At 48.1% G+C, this 25,641-nt stretch overlaps 11 protein-coding genes across 11 annotated transcripts; 7 read left to right on the top strand and 4 right to left on the bottom strand.

Moving 5' to 3' along the window:
• Positions 1–2,030: 2,030 nt before the first annotated feature.
• Positions 2,031–2,713, top strand: LOC140257538 (histone H1.01). Its single transcript, XM_072346896.1, has one exon. It carries the CDS (start codon positions 2,054–2,056, stop codon positions 2,711–2,713), a length of 660 nt encoding a protein of 219 aa, XP_072202997.1. The 5' UTR covers positions 2,031–2,053.
• An 898-nt stretch (positions 2,714–3,611) lies between these two features.
• Positions 3,612–4,240, bottom strand: LOC140257547 (histone H2A-IV). Its single transcript, XM_072346901.1, has one exon. It carries the CDS (start codon positions 4,116–4,118, stop codon positions 3,729–3,731), a length of 390 nt encoding a protein of 129 aa, XP_072203002.1. The 5' UTR covers positions 4,119–4,240; the 3' UTR covers positions 3,612–3,728.
• A 66-nt stretch (positions 4,241–4,306) lies between these two features.
• Positions 4,307–5,024, top strand: LOC140257562 (histone H2B 1/2/3/4/6). The gene has a single exon (XM_072346908.1). It carries the CDS (start codon positions 4,458–4,460, stop codon positions 4,836–4,838), a length of 381 nt encoding a protein of 126 aa, XP_072203009.1. The 5' UTR covers positions 4,307–4,457; the 3' UTR covers positions 4,839–5,024.
• A 3,471-nt stretch (positions 5,025–8,495) lies between these two features.
• LOC140256617 (histone H2A-IV) lies at positions 8,496–9,854 on the bottom strand. The gene has a single exon (XM_072345247.1). It carries the CDS (start codon positions 9,825–9,827, stop codon positions 9,438–9,440), a length of 390 nt encoding a protein of 129 aa, XP_072201348.1. The 5' UTR covers positions 9,828–9,854; the 3' UTR covers positions 8,496–9,437.
• A 276-nt stretch (positions 9,855–10,130) lies between these two features.
• LOC140257665 (histone H2B 1/2/3/4/6) lies at positions 10,131–11,894 on the top strand. The gene has a single exon (XM_072347123.1). It carries the CDS (start codon positions 10,177–10,179, stop codon positions 10,555–10,557), a length of 381 nt encoding a protein of 126 aa, XP_072203224.1. The 5' UTR covers positions 10,131–10,176; the 3' UTR covers positions 10,558–11,894.
• A 5,945-nt stretch (positions 11,895–17,839) lies between these two features.
• Positions 17,840–18,684, top strand: LOC140259819 (histone H1.11L-like). Its single transcript, XM_072351477.1, has one exon. The coding sequence runs from the start codon at positions 17,848–17,850 to the stop codon at positions 18,517–18,519; it is 672 nt and encodes a 223-aa protein (XP_072207578.1). The 5' UTR covers positions 17,840–17,847; the 3' UTR covers positions 18,520–18,684.
• A 143-nt stretch (positions 18,685–18,827) lies between these two features.
• LOC140259834 (histone H2A-IV) lies at positions 18,828–19,538 on the bottom strand. Its single transcript, XM_072351503.1, has one exon. It carries the CDS (start codon positions 19,511–19,513, stop codon positions 19,124–19,126), a length of 390 nt encoding a protein of 129 aa, XP_072207604.1. The 5' UTR covers positions 19,514–19,538; the 3' UTR covers positions 18,828–19,123.
• Positions 19,539–19,821: 283 nt separating this feature from the next.
• Positions 19,822–20,570, top strand: LOC140259838 (histone H2B 5). The gene has a single exon (XM_072351517.1). It carries the CDS (start codon positions 19,863–19,865, stop codon positions 20,241–20,243), a length of 381 nt encoding a protein of 126 aa, XP_072207618.1. The 5' UTR covers positions 19,822–19,862; the 3' UTR covers positions 20,244–20,570.
• A 918-nt stretch (positions 20,571–21,488) lies between these two features.
• On the top strand, positions 21,489–22,054 carry LOC140259828 (histone H3). Its single transcript, XM_072351490.1, has one exon. It carries the CDS (start codon positions 21,601–21,603, stop codon positions 22,009–22,011), a length of 411 nt encoding a protein of 136 aa, XP_072207591.1. The 5' UTR covers positions 21,489–21,600; the 3' UTR covers positions 22,012–22,054.
• Positions 22,055–22,727: 673 nt separating this feature from the next.
• On the top strand, positions 22,728–23,230 carry LOC140257590 (histone H2A-IV). Its single transcript, XM_072346994.1, has one exon. It carries the CDS (start codon positions 22,754–22,756, stop codon positions 23,141–23,143), a length of 390 nt encoding a protein of 129 aa, XP_072203095.1. The 5' UTR covers positions 22,728–22,753; the 3' UTR covers positions 23,144–23,230.
• Positions 23,231–23,528: 298 nt separating this feature from the next.
• On the bottom strand, positions 23,529–24,386 carry LOC140261054 (histone H4). The gene has a single exon (XM_072354049.1). It carries the CDS (start codon positions 24,371–24,373, stop codon positions 24,062–24,064), a length of 312 nt encoding a protein of 103 aa, XP_072210150.1. The 5' UTR covers positions 24,374–24,386; the 3' UTR covers positions 23,529–24,061.
• Between the last annotated feature and the right edge of the window lie 1,255 nt (positions 24,387–25,641).

The raw sequence follows: 25,641 nt of genomic DNA, 5'->3' as shown, positions 1-25,641 counted from the left end.
ATTCAGTGATTTATGGACACAAGTTAAGAAAAAACATTTATTTTTTCACTTCACTTTTGACAAGTCATGAAGATATATCTTCAATATTCACGGTCACACTGATATATTTCATTCTTGTGTCCTTACCTTACGTTGCATAATTTTTACAAGCAAGATTCTGAAAGCTGCAGTTGGATTTACCCTTCTCTCCATCATCTTCCTGTTGCAGCACCACAGAGCTCAGATGCACTTTTTCTTGCAAGCTTATATTAGCTCTATATTAGCCTTATATTTTCCTCTTCTAGGATGTATTAGTTTTACTTTTCATTTTTTTAATCTCCATAGTGTTTAGTGTGACTTTTGTACTCAGTTAAACCCAATTGTGAGGAAAACAAACATGTTTAGTGTTGTCACAGAGGCTGTAAATAAAACAATGAGGTGGAAATAGGATCGCATTAACTTACAGCTGTATGCTCATATAATCTGAAATTTTGGTTGTTAATCTGCATAAATTCAGTGTTTACATTACATGTTGTTTATATGAAAGAAAATAGCAAGGCGAGGTTGATGTGTAATATTTGTGTTTTTGTTAAGTAACCATTACAGTCAACAGATAATGGACTTCTTTATAATCAGCTGCAGATTCTGAAAAAATATCTATTCCAGAGCTCCATTCTTGTCAGCAGATTTCATTACCTTCAATCAGATATCAGTATTGATTGAGTTCTTCCTGGTTCTTAGGGACGAACTATGGCCTACCACTCCCCTAACTGAAACGCAGGTTATCACAAAGAGCTCTGCTTCTTGTCAAGAAAACAGTTCCTCCTTTCTGTGACTGTAAAATGCAGGAGAAAGAATTAAATGGGCTTTTTCTTTTTTCATCAAATGGGTTTTTCTCCTCTTCATTTTGTCTTTTGCTTTTCCTTACAGAGAGACAAGGAGATACTGCATTGGCTTTATTGAATTGTTTTGTCTGTGTAAGAGGTTTATATTTTCTTTTTAAACAAAGGTAATGTTGTGTTTAATGTTATAACTATCACAGAAAAGACAACAAGATGATACTCTCTGGGCAGTAAGAGCAGAAGTACATTAAGTGCTACATTAGGCCATCCACAGCTTAAATGACCAAAGGGAGAGAGAGAGACAAAAGTAATATCGTTAAATATAACCAGAAGTTTAGAAGGCTGCTTTAGTTTAGAAAGCTGCAGTTTGGTAATACGGGGTACCAGGAGATTGTTTAGTGGAAATAGAAACACAACATGGAAAAAAAGAACTATTGATTTACTTAATAACTGGTACAGAAATTCACATGGAAAACAAACAAAGGAAAAAAGCACAAGGCAGCAGGGGAAGTTTGCCTACCCTCTAGTGAAATGCCAGGACGACAAAACAAAACAACTACATCTTTACGAATTCACAGGCATTAACAAATTGTTTACAGCTCTATAATAAGTGCTATAGGAGGTGGTAGGCGACCCTATTTCAATAGAGTTTAGCGTTTTAGGAGGTAAAACACATGGCCAAAGGAACCGGTTCTTAATCCATATTCAGGGCTGAGAGAGGAGTTTGTGTTACTTCCTCCTCTTCAAAATCAATTTAAACTGTCAAAATAGCTTTAAATCGTCAGATTTCGATTTTAATCGCAAGAAAACCCTCTAAAGAATAAGATACGGTGGTTGCTGAAACATTTCTGCCGAAAGAAAATTTTTAATTTGCAATGAAAAACAAAAGTTTCTCTCTTCAGAGCTCTCTCCAGCAGCAGCACACGGGATTTATCGCCTCTCCTTTAACGCAGGACGCGTGTCTGCGGCTGGAAACTCTCCCGAACGCAAGTACCTGCTCTTCTCCTCCCTCACCGAGGAAACGGGGCGATTTGGTGGCAGAAATTCCGAGGAAAATACACTTTTGTTAGTCCAAAGAAACACAAATCGAGCACACCGAAGGGCTCCCCGGCCGTGCAGCGGGGCGGGCTTAGCAACGCACCAATCACCGCGCGGCTCCTCTCTAAAAATACGAGCATCTGACCCGCGCCAGCCCAATTGTGTTCGCCTGCTCCGCAGAGGACTCCGCCGCGATGTCCGAGACCGCTCCCGCCGCCGCCCCCGATGCGCCCGCGCCCGGCGCTAAGGCCGCCGCCAAGAAGCCGAAGAAGGCGGCGGGCGGCGCCAAAGCCCGCAAGCCCGCGGGGCCCAGCGTCACCGAGCTGATCACCAAGGCCGTGTCCGCCTCCAAGGAGCGCAAGGGGCTCTCCCTCGCCGCGCTCAAGAAGGCGCTGGCCGCCGGCGGCTACGATGTGGAGAAGAACAACAGCCGCATCAAGCTGGGGCTCAAGAGCCTGGTCAACAAGGGCACTCTGGTGCAGACCAAGGGCACCGGCGCCTCGGGCTCTTTTCGGCTCAACAAGAAGCCGGGTGAGGTGAAGGAGAAGGCTCCCAGGAAGCGAGCAACTGCTGCCAAGCCCAAGAAACCGGCGGCCAAGAAGCCTGCGGCTGCTGCCAAGAAGCCCAAGAAGGCAGCGGCTGTGAAGAAGAGCCCCAAGAAAGCCAAGAAGCCGGCAGCTGCTGCCACCAAGAAAGCAGCGAAGAGCCCTAAGAAGGCCGCTAAAGCTGGCCGCCCGAAGAAGGCCACCAAGAGCCCGGCCAAGGCGAAGGCGGTGAAGCCCAAAGCTGCCAAGCCCAAGGCGGCCAAACCCAAGGCAGCCAAGGCAAAGAAGACGGCAGCCAAGAAGAAGTAAGTTATCCCAGAAGAGTCCTGCTCTACCTATTTTGATATCCAACGGCTCTTTTAAGAGCCACCCACACCTTCCCTAAAGGAGCTGAGGCACCGAGGTCGTCAGAAACCTCCGGCACGGATCCAGCAATTCGTAAGTCGTCAGAGGTCAATTGCCTTCTCCCCTCCGATTACCGAAACCTAACGAGCACGGTTTAACGCGGCGGCTTTAGGGAAGTGTAGACTTTGTATTTTTTTCGCCGAAGTAATTGGTTTGACAACCGTGAAGAAACGTTTTATAATGATTTGATAAAAATCGGGTGACACTTTTTTTAAGGATATATTTTGTAACAAGTAATGGATATCCCAGGCGCAAAGCTACTACTGAGCCATGTCTAAATGTATTGTGTTGTTCCTCTTTAAGGTGTCTCCTTAAAAGCTTTTTGTGTATCAGGGGAAGACGGGAGATTTTTTTTTCTTACTGACGCGATAACAGCCCTGATCTCCCCCGTCTCTTTTGTTCCCGTTGAGACAGAACGGCAGCTTCTGCTGTTGGAAAAGCCCGCCCTGGCCGAGGATTGGCCACGAGTAGCCCGGCCCTCTGCCCCTTCCCCCTCCCACCGCAGACCCCGCCTTGGGCCGGGCTCTTTGGGCCGCGTTGAAGAAAGGAACAGGCGTGGGGGAATGGGGTGGGAGGAGGGGGAAGGGGGCGGGCGGTGACGGGGCTTCCCGGAACGCATTGGTTTCTTTTAGTGCGGTATACGAACTGAAAGCGCAACGGAGCGTCCCGGGAGAAACTTCCTTTAGGAGAAAACACTTTGGCACGACTTTGTTAATGGAAGCATGGAAAGCATTGCTATCATTACCCAAAAAATAATACTAATAATAAATATGAAAAATATAAAATAAAAGCAAGGCTCGAGTAATTCATACATCTGCACGGCTGTATTGTGGATTTCTGAGCTCTCCTGCGATGCAGTGGGTGGCTCTGAAAAGAGCCTTTGGATTATTCTCTCCAGACAGTGTCGCCTCGGCGGTGCTCACTTGGCCTTGGCCTTGTGGCTGTCGGTCTTCTTGGGCAGCAGCACAGCCTGGATGTTGGGCAGCACCCCGCCCTGCGCGATGGTGACCTTGCCCAGCAGCTTGTTGAGCTCCTCGTCGTTGCGGATGGCCAGCTGCAGGTGGCGCGGGATGATGCGCGTCTTCTTGTTGTCGCGGGCCGCGTTGCCCGCCAGCTCCAGGATCTCGGCCGTCAGGTACTCCAGCACGGCCGCCAGGTACACCGGGGCGCCGGCGCCCACCCGCTCCGCGTAGTTGCCCTTGCGCAGCAGCCGGTGCACGCGGCCCACGGGGAACTGCAGCCCGGCCCGCGACGAGCGCGACTTGGCCTTGGCGCGCGCCTTCCCGCCCTGCTTGCCGCGGCCCGACATCGCAGACTGAACGCTGACAGCACGCAAAGGAGAAACGCAGCACGCAAGCGACGGCGCTCGGCTACGCTCTCGCTTTGGTTCCTCGACTCTGCCCTGATAGGCTGACGTCTGGTCCGCTCTGGGCAGCCAATGAGAAAGCGAATCGAATTTGAACCAATGAGAAACAGGTATAGGGGAGGAATGGCATGTTCTCGTGTTCTGACCAATGAAAGAGTGCGAGAGGAATACTTCTCATTTGCATAGTAGGGCTATAAATAAATGGTCCGGGATCGCTTCCTTTCCATTCAGCTTCTCGTTCTCGTGTTGCTGTTTTCAGCTGCCTGAGTGAGTTTTGCCGTTATGCCCGAGCCGGCCAAGTCCGCTCCCGCCCCCAAGAAGGGCTCCAAGAAGGCGGTCACCAAGACCCAGAAGAAGGGCGACAAGAAGCGCAAGAAGAGCCGCAAGGAGAGCTACTCGATCTACGTGTACAAGGTGCTGAAGCAGGTGCACCCCGACACGGGCATCTCGTCCAAGGCCATGGGCATCATGAACTCGTTCGTCAACGACATCTTCGAGCGCATCGCCGGCGAGGCGTCGCGCCTGGCGCACTACAACAAGCGCTCGACCATCACGTCGCGGGAGATCCAGACGGCCGTGCGGCTGCTGCTGCCCGGGGAGCTGGCCAAGCACGCGGTCTCGGAGGGCACCAAGGCGGTCACCAAGTACACCAGCTCCAAGTAAGCAGGTCCGTCTCCCGTACCTGAGTTGCTCGACCCAAAGGCTCTTTTCAGAGCCACCCACTTTGCCAGAGAAAGAGCTGTAATTCTATCAAAGACAGAAAAATAGCATAACTATCAATCCGGCTTTCTACTTCACATCTGTAAATTCCTATCTAGAAGCAATTTCTGTAAATACCTGCCAATACTGTTCCAGCAAATATAAGGATTTTTGCTATTTGCAATACTTGTTTTATTTTTTTTCTCCTAGCTGAGACTTTTTGTTCCCTCTCCTTTTTCTTTCTCGTTTGTGTTAAACCTCGCTTGCAAGTTTACCGGTCATCACATCCCAATCAGTGTCTACGTTCGGGTTTTAAGAGATGTATTCAATACATACGGAAGGCAAAAAAGAGCCTTTTAGAGATCTTATGTTGCTGAAAGAGACTCTTTATCTTTCACTGATAATTTTCACCCCAAGAGCAGCGCTTTAGCTGCTATATCGTCATCAGCCACTTGAGGGTGCCTCAGTCCCAACTGTTATAGTTGAAGCGAGGCGTGTTCCCACGGAGCACCACAGTGTAAAGTAATTCAGTTAGTTACAATCGACACTTTCCAATAAGCTGTCACTGTAGCCTCAGCCTCCATTCTTTAAACAATATGTATGGAAGTTAATGATCAGAAATCCTTTCTGACAGTTCAACAATTTTCTTCTCTATATGTGATTTTATTTTTTTCCCACTAACTTAAACAGCTTCTCTTAAGACAGTTTCCCCTTGTAAATGCACAGTGAAAATGAATGTGATTTATCAGCTACCTTTTCCAGTATTTGTAGCTCATTAACTAAACTACTGAGAACTGCAAAAGTAGCCACTGTAGGCTGACCTGTTAAAGCACACAGAATCACACAGAATGACCTGGGGTGGAACGGACCTCAAGGGTAATGAATCTCCAACCCAACCACCCAATTCCCTGCCACATGTAGGGCTACCAACCTCCACATTTAATACTAGACCAGGCTGCCCAGGACCCCATCCAACCTGGCCTTGAACATCTCCAGGGATGGGGCATCCACACCCTCTCTGAGCAACCTGTTCTATCACCTCATTGATCTCATAGTAAAGAACTTCCCTGACAACCAACCTAAATCTTTCCTCCTTCAACTTAAAATCATTTTCCCTCGCTCTGCTGTTATCAACTTTTTCAAAGAGTTGACTCCCCTCCTGTTCATAGGCTCCCTTTAGGTACTGCGTTATCAGCCCTGAAGTCTTTCATCCAAGCCCCTGGTTTTCCAAATCTCCACCACATTCTTTGGTAACTAGACATTGCTGCTAATGCAGAACTGAGCTGTTAGCACTGTCTCTCAAAATGTATTTGAGTAACCCTTATTTCCAAGCATTATGCTGTGGCCTCAGCAACACTTGGTTTCATCAAGAACTGCAGAAGTGCTGGACTTGAGGTTTCCAGCACCAATTAGATATGGTGTTTTAGCACTGGTACAGAGATGATCACTAAGTCTTTACTACTTTAGTCACTGATTTATTAACATTAATTTCACCTTGAATGCTGCTGTGGGAGGTCTCTGTTTTGATCTGAGATAACTGATGCTAGGATCCATCCTCCCTTCTCCCCATTCTCTTGCGGTTTCAAATTGCACTTTGAGATCCGCTCTCAAAGCATCTTAGAGCTAATTCAAACAGCTTTCATTTCCTGCACCTCTTTATACACTCAGTACTTTAAAAGATGATTAAACAAAGTGTGCTCCAACCTCTAATTTCTTAGATAATATAATGTGTGTGTGTGGGGGGGGAGGGTGTGTAGGGGAGGAATCTGGAAAATATCTAGAAGTATTTATACCTTGAAAGTGGTGATGCTCGTTGGTACCATTGTCAGAAGCTATTACACTTAGTAATGTGCTATGTAAAATTCAGATTCATCCATGTTAGCCTAAAGAAAAAGAAAACAAGGTGTATTCTATCCTCCCAGCTCAGGATTGCACAAGCATTATCTCAGCCCTTCTGTTTGCATTCTGGATGCTTCATTTGTGGAGCTTTCACGTAAACTGGGTTGGATGATCTAAAAGGTCCCTTCTAACCTGAACCACTTTATGATTCTATGGAATTCCAGATAATCTTCCTCTCTTGAAGGCTGTTTCACAGGACATGCATTTCTTAATCGAATCCTAAAACTCATCAGCACAGGAACTATCGATTACAATTGCTCCTTCCAACGTCAGTACAATATTCCAGCATTGGCACAACCTCAGATGTTGCTACGCTGTGAACGTTGCATTGCCCAGACACACATACCATCAGATCTGACTGTAGAACCATCGTTGCTCCATCTGTCAGTGCTGAGATCCCAGTCACCACAGTGACCAAAACCAAGCGCTGTCAAAAATGTTCTTGCTTGCTTTTTTTAACCGGTAATAACAGCAGTAAGAAATTAGGCTGAGCAAGAGCAGCAAAGATAATTTTACCTCAAAGGATGACAAATGTTCAGAATTAATGAAAACACCACAAATATTAAATCACACACAATAGCGCGTTATGCCATTCGTTATATTCTTTAAAGTTCTTTACTATTAGATCCAGAGCAGTTTTCACTGTCTTCCATAACACATTCTACTTAGAGTACGCTTTCCAGGAACCAGAGAGTGGAACAACGTTCACATAAACCATCCTGGGAAATGCTATAAAGCACAGCCTTCAAAAAGGCCATTGATACTGTATTTTGTGTACTGTCAGTGTCTGTCTTCAAAATCTCTCTTCATTCACACTAACAGAAACACACAGTAGGTTTACTTCTGTCTGTATGAACACCTTTGTCACTTGATCACTTACACTGTGTTTTGTACCTGTAGTGCGTTATCAGCCATAACGTACAGCAAAGTTAAAAGCCGACATTGCTTTATTTTTCTTTTCTATAGTCTATTAGAGTCAAGCAGTATTGGAAAGACATTTCTTATCTAGATAAATACGTGCAGTACATTTTATATTTGTCAGTCACTTATGAGTTAAACAAAATGAAATGAAACCACACATCTGTTCTTTGTGAAAGTGAAATGCAGCAATCCGGGTGAACAAGTAACTCCTGCTCTGCTTGACTGACAAACACAGCACAGGAAGAAGTTTGGGGTATTATAAATAGAATGTCCAGTGCCGAAGATCTGATTGAGTGCCTGAATGAAACAAACACACTCCTCTATTTTATACTGCTTCCTGGTTGGTAGCTTTGTTTGAGTCAATATTTGCTCACCCACTTCTCAGCTCACATTAGTTTCCAAGTTGCCAGAGATTTATTATTAAACACAGTGCAAATTAGCCAATTACTTCTATGTTAGTTAAGCCAATCCCATCTTTATTTTCCAGTTTGATTACAAAATAGTATATCTGAAAGTGATTCACATTATGAAAGTATAAATAGATGGGGGGATGAAGTGGGGGGGGGGGGGGAAATTCCCCTGGGAAAGCCCTTCTTCCCTGCCCAGCTCACACATGGAATGGGAGAAGAAACATAATGAAGAGCAGCAGCATCCAGTTCCCTCAGGACTGGGTCACAGAACCAGAGGCCTACACAGCTACAAAGCAACATCGGGAACTCATTAATGCGGTCCATCTTATTTTATTATGTTTTAATATATATGTTGGTGGCTGTAAATAACTTGCCATACTTGGTGGCCCTTCTTGATGCCATTCCCAGAGCAGTTTCAAAAGTAAAGACACAGCAAGACTTGCTTTTTTAAGTCATTCTGCGTATACACACAAGAAAGGACATTACTATAGAAATGATACATCTCCCTAAATAGGGCTGCTTCCTTATGTGCTCCCAACACATGACCACCCAGCTCAGCATCAGAGCAAACACAGGCATCTGGTCTGAGCTGGCTCAGAGAGCTCTATTCGTTCACATCAGTTTTACACTCAAACTTCCAGGCTCTGCTGCTTGAAACCACAAATACAAATCCCCCAGGAGAAATGAAATCATCATGTGGGTGTCACACATGCTTAGTTCCTACAAAAAATACACAGGCTGATGTAGTTGGAGTCTTACAGGATTACTTCATACCATGTAAAGCTTCATGGAAAATAATTGTATGAAATCTGCTTCAAGTTTATACTATCACATATTGACTGCACATTATAAAGAAGGCAAAAATAATAGAAAAAAGTAAATAGATTAGGAACCAAATAATGGCCAGCAGAATCAATCGCAGAGATTCGCTCAAAAAACAGATTCACAGAGGCAAACAGACCTACAGCAGCCGTTAGTTTCACGCAGCAAGGAACAAAAAAACAGCGGCCAGCTCTGCCAGGAAGCACCGCCCGGCGGAACTCCTCCGCCTGAGCGGATACGGCCCGGAGAAATACTTGGGAGCACTCCGCGACGTTACTGCACCGCCCCCTCCGGCACAGCCCTGCAGGCAGCTGCGTGCAGTTTTACACCAAAGCCGGGGACTGTATACCAAAAGAAAAGTAATATAAAAAATAAAACAGCCAACACAAGTGCCATCAACGTACACTGGAAATACTCGAACTGTAAAAAGCATATCAACTCTTTTAAAGAAATTGTGGGTGGCTCTGAAAAGAGCCTTTTGTGCTTGTTACGGATTTGTTTTAAGTTGAGCTCACTTGGCCTTAGCCTTGTGGCTGTCGGTCTTCTTGGGCAGCAGCACAGCCTGGATGTTGGGCAGCACCCCGCCCTGCGCGATGGTGACCTTGCCCAGCAGCTTGTTGAGCTCCTCGTCGTTGCGGATGGCCAGCTGCAGGTGGCGCGGGATGATGCGCGTCTTCTTGTTGTCGCGGGCCGCGTTGCCCGCCAGCTCCAGGATCTCGGCCGTCAGGTACTCCAGCACGGCCGCCAGGTACACCGGGGCGCCGGCGCCCACCCGCTCCGCGTAGTTGCCCTTGCGCAGCAGCCGGTGCACGCGGCCCACGGGGAACTGCAGCCCGGCCCGCGACGAGCGCGACTTGGCCTTGGCGCGCGCCTTCCCGCCCTGCTTGCCGCGGCCCGACATCGTAGACACTCACTCCAACGAAGAAACCAACAGCCCAGACAGAAATGCTCTGTGGCCGCGCCCGCCCGCTTATATTCAGTTCGGGCGGACCGGAGGCGCGCTTTCTGATAGGCTGAGCGGGAGTCGAAGTGCACACAGCCAATGGGAGAGCGAATCGACTTTGGTCCAATGGTGGAGCGCGTGTGTTTGTGATGTCACAAGGTAGAACTTCCAGCCAATGGCAGTGCGGCGCTGCGGAGCTGCCGCTTTGCATAGCGCCGCTATAAAAGCGGCGCCCTCCGTCTTACGCCTCACTTTGTTCTCTGCAAGTGTTGTGGTTGAGTGTTTGTTCTTTGTCCGTTTGATCATCATGCCTGAGCCGGCCAAGTCTGCGCCCGCCCCCAAGAAGGGCTCCAAGAAGGCGGTCACCAAGACCCAGAAGAAGGGCGACAAGAAGCGCAAGAAGAGCCGCAAGGAGAGCTACTCGATCTACGTGTACAAGGTGCTGAAGCAGGTGCACCCCGACACGGGCATCTCGTCCAAGGCCATGGGCATCATGAACTCGTTCGTCAACGACATCTTCGAGCGCATCGCCGGCGAGGCGTCGCGCCTGGCGCACTACAACAAGCGCTCGACCATCACGTCGCGGGAGATCCAGACGGCCGTGCGGCTGCTGCTGCCCGGGGAGCTGGCCAAGCACGCGGTCTCGGAGGGCACCAAGGCGGTCACCAAGTACACCAGCTCCAAGTAGAGTGGTGCGGATTACTCGATTTTTAACCCAAAGGCTCTTTTCAGAGCCACCCACAGCTTCAATGAAAGAGCTAAATTGCTATGATTTTCTGTTGAGTGTACTGTTTTAGTATTTTGGACGTCTTTTAGCCTTCTTTTAGCGGTGCGTTGTTGTGTTTTTACTTTTGTTCCGCGATAAATGTAATTGGACGAATCTCAGTGTTTCCTGAGCTTTTACTTTCCTAGTCTGGTTGGGAATGTTTCAAAGGGGGGGGAATAACCGCTTTAACATTATAAACTGGCCTGGAAGGATGTTTTGCGGGTTAGATTTAGTGTTTTGTTGCATCTATAGCCTCGGGCCAGGTCATTGAGGAAGCAATTCAAATGTAATCGCCTGTTTCTCAACAGGCACCGTAGCCGTGGTGGTCGCTGTGTAATCGCGTTACGCCGCAGTCCGGCGGCTGCGTCACACTTGGGTGTACCGCGCTGATCGGAAGCCGTTGTTCATTGGCTGGAAAGGCGGAGCTCCGCTCCCTGATGTCACTGAGTGTCGGGTGGAATCCTTGGGGGGAGGTGAAGACTCCGGAGTAGACGGTGCTGAGGTTTAGGAATCCCTGCTCGGTGCGGGGATGTCTTAAGCCTTGCAGAGCCGAAACCTCCCAGCCCACACACGGCACGTTACCCAACGGGAGCTCTCTTCTCATCCTTCTTTTTACACGTGCTCAGAGTGTGGAGGGAAGTCGCTTGTCGCCTAATTAAGATGTATATACAGTAGTTAGCGGTCGTTTTGTTTGTTTTTTGCGTGATCCTTAACAGTACCAGAACAGCTTCATAGGAGTTCATCATAATGTTCACCAATAACGGTGTGAATGTCTGGGTATGAGATAGTGCAAGGTGTGAAAGCCCTCCCTTTCCTCAGTGCTCTGACCACCTCCTCCTGATACCTGGCAATAAATTCAGGGCATTCAACATTTGCTTCCAAATCCTCTGCAAACCAACATTCTGTCTGGGGAAGGTTGTTATTCCTAGATAAGCAGGACATCTGGAGCCTGTGAGTAGTCCCTCGGTATTCCACAAGCTTTGAGAGCTACGCTGTATCCTTGTAGAGTTGATAACAAGGTCAAAGTGCTAATTAGAAACTTAGTTAACAGCTACTTTTTTTTGTAAATAAATTCCTGACCATATATAGGACCTGGTTTGTGTAATATGATGTGCAGCCTTTTGCCTGGATAACACTTAGCAGTGGAACCTCACAACACTAAAAGCACCATGCAAGGACCCCATGTTTACATAGCATATGTGTAGCTTTAGATTTTAGTATGTATATCAATTCTCAAGATAGGCAGGAAATTTGGAGAAATTGTGTGGATATTTGCATGTTTGTATGTATATAATGTGTGCTTTTGCTCCTACACTTCTATGTGAGCAGCAGTGATCCTCTATGAACCTACTGCCTGCTATAAGGTAATGTCAACTTTCTAACCTGTCATTTGGGTTAGCAAGTTTCATACCCAGATTTTGCTGACAGATTTTTACTTATGAACATTTTACCAATCAGCTTAACGCTATCTCTTGCATATGATTCATACCCTTGGGTTTCTTATTATTATCATAAACATTATTGTTGAGGATAAGAAGAAATGTAAACCCTCTTCTCATCAGGTTTTGCAGATACTCAGTTGTGACTGTTCTGCCATTTGTCGTCTACCAAATGTCCCTGGTAGACACTGGTGTGTATTGCTTATTGACTGGGAAAGAAAGTTAAAAGAAAGAGATGGTGAGAGACATGTGGAATTCACACCAGAAGGTTCAGTGAGTAAATACCAGGCAGTATAAACCAATTTTCCTTTGGGTGTTCCTTATAAAAAACTTCACCTGATAATCAAAAACCCAAGAAAACAAAAACATACCAGCCATCGGGGTGTGCCTTTGTACGGATGTTGTGTTTAACAGGGTGGAAATCTGAGAAGGAAGCTGAACTCACTCCTCAGCAGGGAGCCTATCAACCTGATGTCAAAGGAAAAGGGGACTTAGTTCAGACAAAGGGGGGGGAAAAAAAAATCACACCACTGAAAGCAGTGGTTTTAGCACCCTTTTGTTCTCGCAAAGCACAGCCTTCCTGTAGGAGCAGTGCTTGTGTCAGAACAGCCTCTGTTCCCACAGGGAAAACGTCCCACAAAGCTAGGCCCTTCTTCCTCTCTTCCATGATATGCTCACTGCCCGGATAACACCAGAGCAGGTTCCCCTGAGCTGAATGAAGATGTCCTGTCGCTTACTTGGAGTGACACACTTCAGGATTTCTGCTTAGATGAATATTGACAGATGTCAACAGAAGTGCCTTTCTGCCTGTTCTGTCTTTGCTTCCTCTTTCTTTTATCTATCCTCGCTCCCATTCACCTCATCACTCTGATTGTGCCTCCTGCTCGTGTTTCAAGTTACCTTTTACACACAGCACTCTCCCATTGCCACTCCTACTGGGAAAGGATTATTTGTTCCTTATGGCACTTACAAGCAATGCTTGAAGTTATTGAACATGTAACATCCACCTCCTCCCTGCCCCATCAAGCACCTGCTTCCTGTCTCTGAGTTGTAGTTCTGAGTTATTGTAACTCAGCCAAGAATTGTGCTGAACTTATGTCTAGAAAGACAGGAGAAGCTTGTGGCAGGTATTAAGAACCAGAGAAAACATTTTATCATTTCTTCGTCTGGCTGAACAAAGAGCAAATACCACTCTCCACATCCTGCTCCAATGGTCTGTGTGCAGTCACACAGGTGTAGATCTACAGCAGTGAAAGGATGGACATAAGAGAGAGAGTGGCAGAAGTGTCATGGTGGTGTAAATGGATGATATCTTGAGGAAAGACTAAAATACCAGGGGATTTATGAATCAAAGCTGAGCACCACTGAGTACCTGCTTCAAGTACCCAAACATAACAAGATGGTTGGCATCATCCTGTCAGCAAATGGACATATTCTGCTGCAGTTGTCCTACTGGCAGGTAAGGCAGCCAGTGAGAAATCCTGAGCCATGTTAAGAGAAGGCATCACATAAACTACTAATGCCCCACTGATCTTGCTGGTACCACAACCTTCTTCTGAAATGCATAGGTTTCCCAACCCCAAAGTATCTAGGAAGGACACATGCATACCAGCTTTTCAGTGTCTTATCTGCAGTGCTGACTTTGCAGTGTTCTGCTGTTCATCCATCACTGCCTACAAGAAGGAAGGGAAATATGATGTCTTCTCCATCCTGAAGCACTGCAGTTGGTGGCACTCTTCCCATCTGTGCAGCACTTCTTTCAAAAAATGATTATTCCCTAAGCTGCTGGGCATTTTAAGTAGCAGCTCAACCTGTCCTCACTGCCAACAGACGTAGGAGACCATACAGGACAGTTTGGTTCTCAACAAGGTGTGTTGTTGCACAACTGTCACTTCATATTTCACCCTGATATAATCCATACCACTTTGCTACAGCTACCAGGTGGAAGTCAAAGATAGCATACGGTTCTCATAGTCTTGAGGTACAAATGAGAGCTTGGCCACACAGCATTGCACTTTTCCTGAGACTGTTTGTGGGGTGGACAAGCCAAGAAAGTGTTTCCTCTGAGCAGACCCACAGGGGAAGGAGCTTCTGTCTGCAGGTTGAGCAGCAGCAGTCCAGGCACAAGGTGCCAGGAGATCTCCAATTACATGTGCAGTGTGTACTGCAGCAAATAAACCATCTTGTTCATGTGGCTTTGGAAAGTGACATTTCACACAGAATCACAGGATCATTAAGGTTAGAAAAGACCTCTAAGATCAAGTCTGACCATCAACCCTTCCACAGAGTGCCCAGTAAGCCATGTCCCTACTAGAGCATGTGACTTAAGGGCAGGAAATAGAAATCTGTGTTTGAAGTTTTCTTCATGTTCACCAAAAATAATCCCTAACATTTGTCTGAATGCCTGTAGATATTCAGTATACTGCATCTGAGTGATACACTGTGTTTCCATTCTATATTTCCTCCTGGTCTCCAAAGTGCTGTATGCATTTTTTAGACATGTCTCCTGTGATCCTCCCAGCTTATTAAATGGGTGAGGCAAGTGGAAAGAAGGAGTGAGGAATGGCTATTTTCTCTCTCGCTGAATCCACATTTCCTACTGGCAAAATTTCACTGTAGAAAAACATTAATTTACATATATAAATTAATCAATACAATAACATTTTGTGATGTATCCATATGATGTTGAAGCCTTAAATACTGAACATGGAACTATGTACTGACTGATGGATCTGGACTGACTCTTGGAATTACACCTCAGAAGAGTTTGGGAGCTTTTAATAACAGAGTGGCCTGGAATAAAAAAGAGCTACTTATCTTCTGCTTTGCGTCAAACTAAAACTGAATATTTGAACTCAGAATATCTTTTGCAAGAAGATAATTTTAGAACTAATATAGAGGTCTTACAGTGAGGAGGAGTCCTATACTGGAGACTGAGCTGCAAGCAGTAATAACTCTTCCCAAGTGATAAACAGATTTTTCTTTTCTCTTTCATGTAATAGTGTGTTATTATGTAGAACAGCAGCAAAAATCCATTTTCAAATAACTGCCTCTACCCATGACCAGAAGATGTCCCACAGATCATCCTAAGTCAAGCAGATTTGCATTGCCATGAGTGACTTTGTGAATGCATTCATGTTTATTGTTGTTGTTTATCTGGAGCACAGAGAAGTTGGAATTAACTGAATAGAATCATGCATAAGAAGAGTGAATGAAATACAGCACCTGTAGAGGCGGTAGATCTAAATAACCTAATATCCTTCTCTTGTTACATTCTCATATGTGATGCTATTCTGTTGTTTGTCTCATGTAGGCAGAAGCCACTCTGGGATGCAACAGCATCTCTTGTTGGTTTCTCACACTTTAATTGTAGCCAAGTCATGGTAAATCAGAGCTACTGGCAAAATCCTTAAACTGTCTTCACTACTGCCATAACTTCACAAGAGTTTGTGTGCTGTATTACTACAGGAAAAGCAGAAAAAAACCCAAATGATTTCATTTTCATAACAGGAAACAATCCCTCAGGTCTCCTGTCCTTTCCCACATTATACTGCATATTTCTGAACAAGTAACTCCACTATCCAACCCATCCCAAGAAAATCATATTATACATATTCAATTTAGACCATATCATAAAATCTTGCCTTGGTAAAAGGAAATCCTTCTACCCCCTCCCCTCCCCCCCATTGCCTTCCCCATGGTTGTTCTGATCTGCCACCAACAGCTCAAACATGAGATCATCTCTGACTGTATGTGTGTGTGCATTGTGCCACTCTCTGACCTTCTACCGGGGGAAGAGAAATGTGCGACAGTAGTTATGAGCAAAGCTCTGTCCCAGAAATCTGAATGAGCCAAGAGAAGAACTGTCCAAAAGCTGCCATGGCTTCATTTCTTTGTTTAGGCAGTTTCTTCAGTGACTTACAAAAGGTTAAAAAATGAAATCTGCTGCCAGCAGGACCAGTGCTGAGAGCAGGAGACACCGTGCTGTAGTTGTAGGTTATGCCCGCTCATGTGAGGCCCCAGAGTACAAAATAACCAACCACCGCATCCTGTCCTCTCACAGTCCTTGTGCTCATGGTCCCTTCTGCAACAGCATTTAATAACTAGAAGTCAAAGTTGGCTCTGTTTTCTATTTTCATCAGGATCTCACAGCTTCTCATCAGATCCCACATGGATCCTGTTTCTACATGTCTCACCAGAGAAAAAAAAATATGTGTTGTAAGATGAGAGACTGTAGCTCTGCTTTACATATTCAACACCGTGTTACATGTTTTCCTGAAATACAGGATTTTAATAGTCTATATATAAAATGAATATATATGAAATGAAGTATAGGGGACAAAGCAACAGAAACAGATCTCTCATTATGAGCTGGACGTTATTAAGGCTCACAATACTAACTTTGGCTTTAGAGCTCCAGATATCAGCTTGTAGGGTATAGGAGTGCTGAGAAGGAGAGGAAACAGCAGATAAACGTAAATGAAAGGAAATGTATTTATCATATTTACAAAGTTAGTAAATTCTGTGCCTTACTGAAGTTAACTAATAAACCTACAAACAAATGGCAAATAAAGTTTTCCCAGGTTATGTGAGAGCAATTTTGACCTGGGGAAAAGAAAAGAAAAAAAAAAAAAAAGTCCAAGTAATTATGATGAGAAGTATTGATCAGCTGTACTGTAGCATTTCCTCTTTAGCATTGCCTTCAGTTTCCTACTCTAGTTTACCTTGGCAGCGCTGAGGAGAGAACTGTTTGATCACCCACTGGATTTATGTTGTGTTATTAAAGAAGTCCCTGCATTTTAACCTGCAGTTCTTTCCATGTGGAAAACAAGCACACCAGACCTTGATTATTTTTGGCTCAGCTGTCGTGTTTGACTGACAATATGCCCTCAACTATAAAAATAATCACGAGAGTAAACACTTTATCTTAAAATGTGAGCACAGGGATGAATTTACTTGCCTGCGTTGGATAATCAAATAATTATTTTGAGAGAAACAAATGGAAATACAATTATCTGAAACGTCAATACAAAGAGGAAGAAAGCTGAAGGAAGCAGAGGAAGAGCATCTGTATAACTTATAAGAGGTTGATGTTGCTGGCTAATTAAACAGACCTGGCATTCATTTAGCTATTTCTGGTGAAAGACACCTTCTTTCTTCCCTTTTTATAAGCTCTGTGCAAAGCCATATAGGGCACTATGTCCAAAGGTTTTGTTATTTTAGGAGATGAAACCGTGTTAATGGGAAGCAGCTCCTAACCCAGCTGCAGAGCTCGGAGGAGACTTTGTGTTACTTGCTTCTTTTCAAAGCGAATTTAAACAAAGAAAATGACTCGAAATTGTCTCCACTTTGCACTACATTGATAAAAAACCGTCTCAGGAACACGAATCCGCCACCCATGTGGGGATGCCGTCAGAAACGTATTTGCAGCATGGAAGTAAAAATAAAAATCTTACTGTCCAACTCTTTGCACAATCATCAAACTCAGAGATTACGGTCCTGTATAAACATCATTTTACATCTGAGATAAAAGAAACGCAATAAGACAAAAATACCCTCTGTGTTCAGCACCGGGGCTAAGAAACGGGGTGCCGCGGTCACCAATTTTTACCAAAATCACACTTTTTTGAGCAAGAAGAAACACAAGCCGAGATACAGCGCGCCGGGAGGAGGGGCGGGGAGGACTCCGCAACGGACCAATCAGCGCCCGCTGCGCTGCTATAAATAAGGGCGCCTCGGCAACTACCGGTGGTTCACATCGCGTACCTCCGACATGTCTGAGACGGCTCCGGCTCCTGCTGCTGAGGCTGCGCCCGCCGCCGCCCCGGCTCCGGCTAAGGCCGCCGCCAAGAAGCCGAAGAAGGCGGCGAGCGGCGCCAAAGCCCGCAAGCCCGCGGGGCCCAGCGTCACCGAGCTGATCACCAAGGCCGTGTCCGCCTCCAAGGAGCGCAAGGGGCTCTCCCTCGCCGCGCTCAAGAAGGCGCTGGCCGCCGGCGGCTACGATGTGGAGAAGAACAACAGCCGCATCAAGCTGGGGCTCAAGAGCCTGGTCAACAAGGGCACTCTGGTGCAGACCAAGGGCACCGGCGCCTCGGGCTCGTTCCGCCTCAGCAAGAAACCAGGTGAGGAGAAAGTGAAAGCTCCCAAGAAGAAAACTCCTGCAGCTAAGCCTAAGAAGACAGCAGCCAAGAAACCTGCTGCTGCCAAGAAGCCCAAGAAAGTGGCAGTGAAGAAGAGCCCCAAGAAAGCCAAGAAGCCGGCAGCTGCTGCCACCAAGAAAGCAGCGAAGAGCCCAAAGAAGGTGACTAAGGCTGCCAAGCCCAGGAAGGCCGTGGCAGCCAAGAGCCCAGCCAAGGCGAAGGCAGTGAAGCCCAAAGCTGCTAAGCCCAAGGCGGCCAAACCCAAGGCAGCCAAGGCAAAGAAGGCGGCCCCCAAGAAGAAGTAAACCCCTGTGGCAGGAAACTCCTGACTCACTTCTAAACCCAACGGCTCTTTTAAGAGCCACCCAAGATTTCCCAAAAAGAGCTGAAGACACATTTTTATTAAGTGATAAAGTGATACTGTTGCTTTTTGACTTTGTCATGTAAGCATAACAAATACAGCCTGAATAAATTCAAAGCCTTAGAATAGCATCCAGAATTGCCAGAAATATTTGCTGTCATGTAGATAGTGGTTCACTCCTAGAGAATCACTTCTGGATTGCTTAGATAGGGGTTGAGGTCTGTTTTCTGTATTGTTTAGATAGGGGTTGAGGTCTGTTTTGTTGCTAATGGAGTATGGATACTGTAGCAGCTACTTTGTAAATCAAGAGTGACTACAGTAAAGGGGAGAAATGTCACAGGCAGGAAATAATGAAAAGACAAAGGAAAACATAGAATACACTAAAACAGATACATTGTACTAAACTTCAAAAACAACCATTAAGAAATTACCACTCCACCTGAATGCAAGTTAAAGTAATTTAGCTCTTTTTGAAAGAAATTGTGGGTGGCTCTGAAAAGAGCCTTTTGTGCTTGATTCGGGATTTGCTTTTTTGTTTTAAGTTGAGCTCACTTGGCCTTGGCCTTGTGGCTGTCGGTCTTCTTGGGCAGCAGCACAGCCTGGATGTTGGGCAGCACCCCGCCCTGCGCGATGGTGACCTTGCCCAGCAGCTTGTTGAGCTCCTCGTCGTTGCGGATGGCCAGCTGCAGGTGGCGCGGGATGATGCGCGTCTTCTTGTTGTCGCGGGCCGCGTTGCCCGCCAGCTCCAGGATCTCGGCCGTCAGGTACTCCAGCACGGCCGCCAGGTACACCGGGGCGCCGGCGCCCACCCGCTCCGCGTAGTTGCCCTTGCGCAGCAGCCGGTGCACGCGGCCCACGGGGAACTGCAGCCCGGCCCGCGACGAGCGCGACTTAGCCTTGGCGCGCGCCTTCCCGCCCTGCTTGCCACGGCCCGACATCGTAGAGACTCACTTCAACGAAGAAACCAACAGCCCACACGGAAATGCTCACGCAATGCGCCCGCCCGCTTATATTCAGTTCGGGCGGACCGGAGGCGCGCTTTCTGATAGGCCGAGCGGGAGTCGAAGTGCACACAGCCAATGGGAGAGCGAATCGAATTTGAACCAATGGTGGAGCGCGTGTGTTTGTGATGTCACAAGGTCGAACTTCCAGCCAATGGCAGTGCGGCGCTGCGGAGCTGCTGCTTTGCATAGCGCCGCTATAAAACCGGCGCCCTCCGTCTTTCGCCTCACTTTGTTCTCTGCAAGTGTTGTGGTTGGGTGTTTGTTCTTTGTCCGCTTGATTATCATGCCTGAGCCGGCCAAGTCTGCTCCCGCCCCCAAGAAGGGCTCCAAGAAGGCGGTCACCAAGACCCAGAAGAAGGGCGACAAGAAAAGGCGCAAGAGCCGCAAGGAGAGCTACTCGATCTACGTGTACAAGGTGCTGAAGCAGGTGCACCCCGACACGGGCATCTCGTCCAAGGCCATGGGCATCATGAACTCGTTCGTCAACGACATCTTCGAGCGCATCGCCGGCGAGGCGTCGCGCCTGGCGCACTACAACAAGCGCTCGACCATCACGTCGCGGGAGATCCAGACGGCCGTGCGGCTGCTGCTGCCCGGGGAGCTGGCCAAGCACGCGGTCTCGGAGGGCACCAAGGCGGTCACCAAGTACACCAGCTCCAAGTAGAGTGGTGCGGATTACTCGATTTTAACCCAAAGGCTCTTTTCAGAGCCACCCACGCTTTCAGTAAAAGAGCTAAAGTGCTAACAACTTTTAACTTTTGTATGTTTTCTGAAGTGGTGCTAAAGTCGTTTCAGTGATAATATCTTCTAGCAGCTGTACGTTGTGTCTATTTCAAGTAAACAGTGTTGCCTACGTACCAAAGAGCACGTTTCACTCTTGATACATTTTTTAAAGTCCCATTTTTCTCTTCAGGGTTGCGATATTTTTTATTTTTATCGTTTATTTTTTTAAGCATTTCATGAGGTGCGTTGTGAGTTCTGGGATAAGTGATTGCTTTATCTGTTCCAACCGCTCTGTTCCCTTCCACCCTAATATTCTCTATTCCAGAGGCGCTCTATTAAAAAGCCGTATGAATAGCAAGTAACTCAATCACAGACGCTACGTTATAGTGTGTTTATAACAATCGAAAAGCTCGAGTACGGACAGCATCACGTTGAGCATTCTTTTTAGCGATATGGAAAACAAATTGCGCCTCGCATAGCCCCGAGCAGACTGTCTCCCACGGCCCCAGTCCTTAGTTCTTCCTCCCCGCCGCCCCGCGTTTCAGGTCCAGGGAGAAATGAGGCGGGACGGGCAGGCGAGAGGCACTCGGAGAAGCCGAGGCTAGCGGACCTGAGTGAGGACTGCATGGCCATCCTCGGCCAAGGAAGGGGGCGGGGTCTGGTCGCTGTAGAGCTAGGCGGATCTGAGCACGTCTCATTCTCGGAGGGAGCGAAGCCTTACCGAGGGCGGATGTCGGAAGGTGGAGTCAGGAAGCAGCCAGGCAATGTTCGTACTGCGCGAAGCGGAGGCTGCGACCCACGCCTGGAGCGTTGCTGCCGCGGCCCTGAATCGATAAGCGATTCCTCCGGAGCAGCCAATATGGAGGTTTCGGGTGCTCTGCTTCTGGTGGGGGGAGCGGGCAGTCGGGCAACAGGGAGAGTCTGAGGTAGTGACAGCGTAACTGCTATACCCCATACTATTCGTGGGGGCGATGCCCTAATTTCTCCTTAAGCAGCGGTGGAGCCGGCAGCGAAAAAGTCGTCCGTGATGGGCTGGCTGGCTCAGCACTGAGAAGAGCAGAGGCGGATTGGACGAGGCGGGAGGGGGAAGGGCTGGGCGGCTCAAGCTGCCAAAGGGGCGGGGGGGGGGGGGGGGGTGCAGCGAAGCGCGGGCTTTTCGAATGACCGTCTCGGCCAATGACAGACCGCCTCCCGAGAACGTCCAATCGGCAGCGAGCGGGCGGCTATAAATACTGGCGCCACAGAACACTTGTTGTACAGTCGTCGAGAGCAAAGGCTGTGTTCTTGGTTGTTGTGCGATGGCGCGCACGAAGCAGACGGCGCGTAAGTCGACGGGCGGGAAGGCGCCCCGCAAGCAGCTGGCCACCAAGGCGGCCCGCAAGAGCGCGCCGGCCACGGGCGGCGTCAAGAAGCCGCACCGCTACCGGCCCGGCACGGTGGCGCTGCGCGAGATCCGCCGCTACCAGAAGTCCACGGAGCTGCTGATCCGCAAGCTGCCCTTCCAGCGCCTGGTGCGCGAGATCGCGCAGGACTTCAAGACCGACCTGCGCTTCCAGAGCTCGGCCGTCATGGCGCTGCAGGAGGCCAGCGAGGCCTACCTGGTGGGGCTCTTCGAGGACACCAACCTGTGCGCCATCCACGCCAAGCGCGTCACCATCATGCCCAAGGACATCCAGCTCGCCCGGCGCATCCGCGGGGAGAGAGCATAAACAGAATTAAAGCTCGAAAGTTACTTTTCAACTTGCTTTTTAATCAACCCAAAGGCTCTTTTAAGAGCCACTCCATCAACAACAAAAGGAGCTGTAACACTGCAATGCAGTATAAGTAGTCATAAATTTTATTATCTGCGATGTCCATATACAGGCAAAGAGCAGATAACAATTCAATGTACAAAGTATGCACTGAGTCATTTGTAGAGTGGCATCTGCTTTAGTTTTTCCTTTCTAGAAACTCATTGGGGTATGAAAGTAGTGCTGCAATGCTTCCTGGAAGGTGGCCTAGAGCAGTTAAACCTTGGGCCGTCCCAACGGTCTCACCTCTCGAGTCGCTCTGACGCGAATGCTCAACACCCGCTTTTCTTTCTCCCTCCGTCTCTGTTCTCAGGCCCTCGGCAGCTGCAGTGCTGTTTCAAAAAGCAAATTAACAAAACAGGCAGGAAGTAGGAAAGAGTTCTACGCAGACACAACCGCTCTGAGTGGCGTCTTGCCTCCTACTCCCGCCCATCCTGCTCCGCCATTGGCTGTCTGAAAAGAGCGGGGCGGGGAATAGCGCCTATCGCTATTGGTCGGACCGAGATTCGTTACGACATTGGCCACTCGTTACCCGTTTGGACGTCTCCGCCTATCAGGAGCCGGCGGCCGCGCAATGGGGAAGGGATATAAAGGCGCGCGGGCAAACGCGGGCAGCCGTTGCACATTTCTGGTGTTTGTAACTTTGAAAACTCAGTCTGCGATGTCGGGCCGCGGCAAGCAGGGCGGGAAGGCGCGCGCCAAGGCCAAGTCGCGCTCGTCGCGGGCCGGGCTGCAGTTCCCCGTGGGCCGCGTGCACCGGCTGCTGCGCAAGGGCAACTACGCGGAGCGGGTGGGCGCCGGCGCCCCGGTGTACCTGGCGGCCGTGCTGGAGTACCTGACGGCCGAGATCCTGGAGCTGGCGGGCAACGCGGCCCGCGACAACAAGAAGACGCGCATCATCCCGCGCCACCTGCAGCTGGCCATCCGCAACGACGAGGAGCTCAACAAGCTGCTGGGCAAGGTCACCATCGCGCAGGGCGGGGTGCTGCCCAACATCCAGGCTGTGCTGCTGCCCAAGAAGACCGACAGCCACAAGGCTAAGGCCAAGTGAGCCGGCCCCGAGGAAGCGCGCAGAGCAGCGAAGTGAAACCCAAAGGCTCTTTTCAGGGCCACCCACAGTCTCGAGAAAGAGCTTGGAATGCCCCCACTTGATGAGTGCTTGCGTAGTGTGTTGGCGCGGGAAGCTCCGTATTGCTGGGCGTACGGAGATAGTGGCTGGTGGCTTTCCGTCCGTGCGGGCCTCACAGTTTCGCTAGAGAGACGCGCCGTGGCCGGGGCTGCCCCGAATTTTCCCTCCGGCGCCGCTGCTCCGTCCCTACCACAACCCGGAGTGCTGCGCTGAAGCCTCTCCCCATTCCCCTCCCTGGCGGCAACCTCCGCGGGCGGCACTGCGCGCCTTTTTCGAAAGAGCGGGAAAAACACACAGCCGGGGAAAAGAAGCGGGCACTCCGGGGCTGCGGTCTCCCCCGCTGCCGCGAGCCCCGCATGCGCAGCCTCTGCGGGCGGCGGGAAGAGGAATAGATGCCTCTTCATTATTTCCTAGCCCCTTAACCTCCGGTGTGGTCCCTGTCAGAGTAGAACCCGCTTCAAATACTCCCTCCCCACCTCGGTTTTTGGGTTGCAGAGTTCCTCTCTCCCGGCCTTTACAGACGCCAGAAGAGCCCTGAAGCGAGCGGCAGCCCGAACGGCGCCCGGTGAGCGGCTGCCTGTGGGGAAGCGGAGGCAGTAGAGCAGCTGTAGGTAAACGGGGACACCGTCAGGAGCTAGAGCGCTGAGCTACACAGCTCTGCAGTCCACACACAGCACAATAGCGGAGAATGCGGGAACATAAAGAGCTAAACTATTAAACGAAATGAGAAAAACACGGCACATCAGATATGGTGGCACAGCCCTTTGTTGGAAAGCAGTGGGCGGCTCTGAAAAGAGCCTTTGGGTTGCTGAAAGTTTGGGTTGCCGAAATCGAAGACGTTTAACCACCGAAGCCGTAGAGGGTGCGTCCCTGGCGCTTGAGCGCGTAGACCACGTCCATGGCCGTGACCGTCTTCCTCTTGGCGTGCTCGGTGTAGGTGACGGCGTCGCGGATGACGTTCTCCAGGAAGACCTTGAGCACGCCGCGCGTCTCCTCGTAGATCAGCCCCGAGATGCGCTTGACGCCGCCGCGCCGAGCCAGGCGGCGGATGGCCGGCTTGGTGATGCCCTGGATGTTGTCGCGCAGCACCTTACGGTGGCGCTTAGCGCCCCCTTTGCCGAGCCCCTTCCCGCCTTTGCCTCTGCCAGACATTCTAACAGCCTAAGATCTCGGATGCGAATGAGAAGCGGGTGCTGCGCGCGTCGGTGTTATGGTGTATAGTCGGACCTGATTGAAAGCAGGGGCGGGAGTGGCATTGCATCCTCCTCCCCAGTGGGAGGGGCCTCCTCCTGGCTGATTCTCTTCCCCGGTCTGCAGTGCTTTTCATTTTCTTTATTACGTTCTGTTTTTCTCATCCCTCTTTTTTTTTTTTTTTTTTTTTTTTTTTTGATGGAATGTACACTTCCTGAATAATCCATTTCTCTTTCTTTATCTACTGCATCTCATTCATTTCTTTACCACTTTGTTTACTAATTCCCCTCTTTCCATGAATCCCAGTATTTTCAGTATTCATATATCAGTTGCTGGGTATAAATTATCACGTAGTTCCAAGGTAAGGATTGTTTTGTTTTGTTTTTTTCGTGAAACTGGTGCCAGACCATGGGAATTTCCTTAAGTTCTTTTTCCTTTTAGTATAGCACCTTGTCTTTAAACTCTTCCTCTCTTGTTTATTTTGATGGGGGACCCTGTACATACAAACTGAAGTTTACTGCACAGTATATAGAGCCTTATGCATGCTTAGTTTGCTGATCCTTAGGAACACTAGGACTTCTATTCAATTTCTTTTTGTTTTGTTTTGAGTTTTTTTTTTTTTCCTTTTTAATGTGATGTTAGGCCTACTTATGCCCCCAAGCCCTAGAAAATAACAAATAAATATTTAAGAATAAATGATATGTTGCATAAACCGTAACCAGTAATTTTTAACCATGCAGTTTTTAAAGGCTCGGACACAGTAAACATGATCTTAAATGTCTGTGGATTCTGGATAAACTTCTTGTAGATTTTCTTAGTGGTTAATTCTCTGTTTTTCAGGCTATCTCCAGTTTCACTCATTTATAGAACATTCTTCTTGGCTTCTTTCCTTTTAAAATAATTTACATAGAACAATTTTTACTTTATAGACATGCTTTATTTTTCTCTACAGTAAATTTGTGCACAAATATTTATAGATGGAGGGGAAATGATTTATAGCTTGCATACACAGGCATGGTCTGGTGTACAAGACATGAAATGAGATTGTCAGCTGTAAACTGGATGTCAGAATGCAACCCTCAGTGGCAACAAAGACAGAAAAGATGTCAAAGGACTGGCTCTTCCTTTGATCCTTTCTGAGTTCCAGAACTCTTTCAAATACATGGAGCTTTAGAAAATAAATATCTATTTGAAATTGCTGGGACACCTCTTCTCCTAAATCTTGAGAA

Source organism: Excalfactoria chinensis, chromosome 1, assembly GCF_039878825.1.
Source record: "Excalfactoria chinensis isolate bCotChi1 chromosome 1, bCotChi1.hap2, whole genome shotgun sequence".
In the NCBI taxonomy this organism is placed as follows: Eukaryota; Metazoa; Chordata; class Aves; order Galliformes; family Phasianidae; genus Excalfactoria; species Excalfactoria chinensis.
Note: the sequence above shows the minus strand (reverse complement) of the source record. Positions and strands in the feature narration are given on the sequence as shown.

What these genes read in the sequence shown, in the direction of transcription:
- LOC140257538 (XM_072346896.1), top strand. Translation starts at nt 2,054, where the DNA reads ATGTCCGAGACCGCTCCCGCCGCCGCCCCCGATGCGCCCGCGCCCGGC.
- LOC140257547 (XM_072346901.1), bottom strand. Translation starts at nt 4,118, where the DNA reads ATGTCGGGCCGCGGCAAGCAGGGCGGGAAGGCGCGCGCCAAGGCCAAG.
- LOC140257562 (XM_072346908.1), top strand. Translation starts at nt 4,458, where the DNA reads ATGCCCGAGCCGGCCAAGTCCGCTCCCGCCCCCAAGAAGGGCTCCAAG.
- LOC140256617 (XM_072345247.1), bottom strand. Translation starts at nt 9,827, where the DNA reads ATGTCGGGCCGCGGCAAGCAGGGCGGGAAGGCGCGCGCCAAGGCCAAG.
- LOC140257665 (XM_072347123.1), top strand. Translation starts at nt 10,177, where the DNA reads ATGCCTGAGCCGGCCAAGTCTGCGCCCGCCCCCAAGAAGGGCTCCAAG.
- LOC140259819 (XM_072351477.1), top strand. Translation starts at nt 17,848, where the DNA reads ATGTCTGAGACGGCTCCGGCTCCTGCTGCTGAGGCTGCGCCCGCCGCC.
- LOC140259834 (XM_072351503.1), bottom strand. Translation starts at nt 19,513, where the DNA reads ATGTCGGGCCGTGGCAAGCAGGGCGGGAAGGCGCGCGCCAAGGCTAAG.
- LOC140259838 (XM_072351517.1), top strand. Translation starts at nt 19,863, where the DNA reads ATGCCTGAGCCGGCCAAGTCTGCTCCCGCCCCCAAGAAGGGCTCCAAG.
- LOC140259828 (XM_072351490.1), top strand. Translation starts at nt 21,601, where the DNA reads ATGGCGCGCACGAAGCAGACGGCGCGTAAGTCGACGGGCGGGAAGGCG.
- LOC140257590 (XM_072346994.1), top strand. Translation starts at nt 22,754, where the DNA reads ATGTCGGGCCGCGGCAAGCAGGGCGGGAAGGCGCGCGCCAAGGCCAAG.
- LOC140261054 (XM_072354049.1), bottom strand. Translation starts at nt 24,373, where the DNA reads ATGTCTGGCAGAGGCAAAGGCGGGAAGGGGCTCGGCAAAGGGGGCGCT.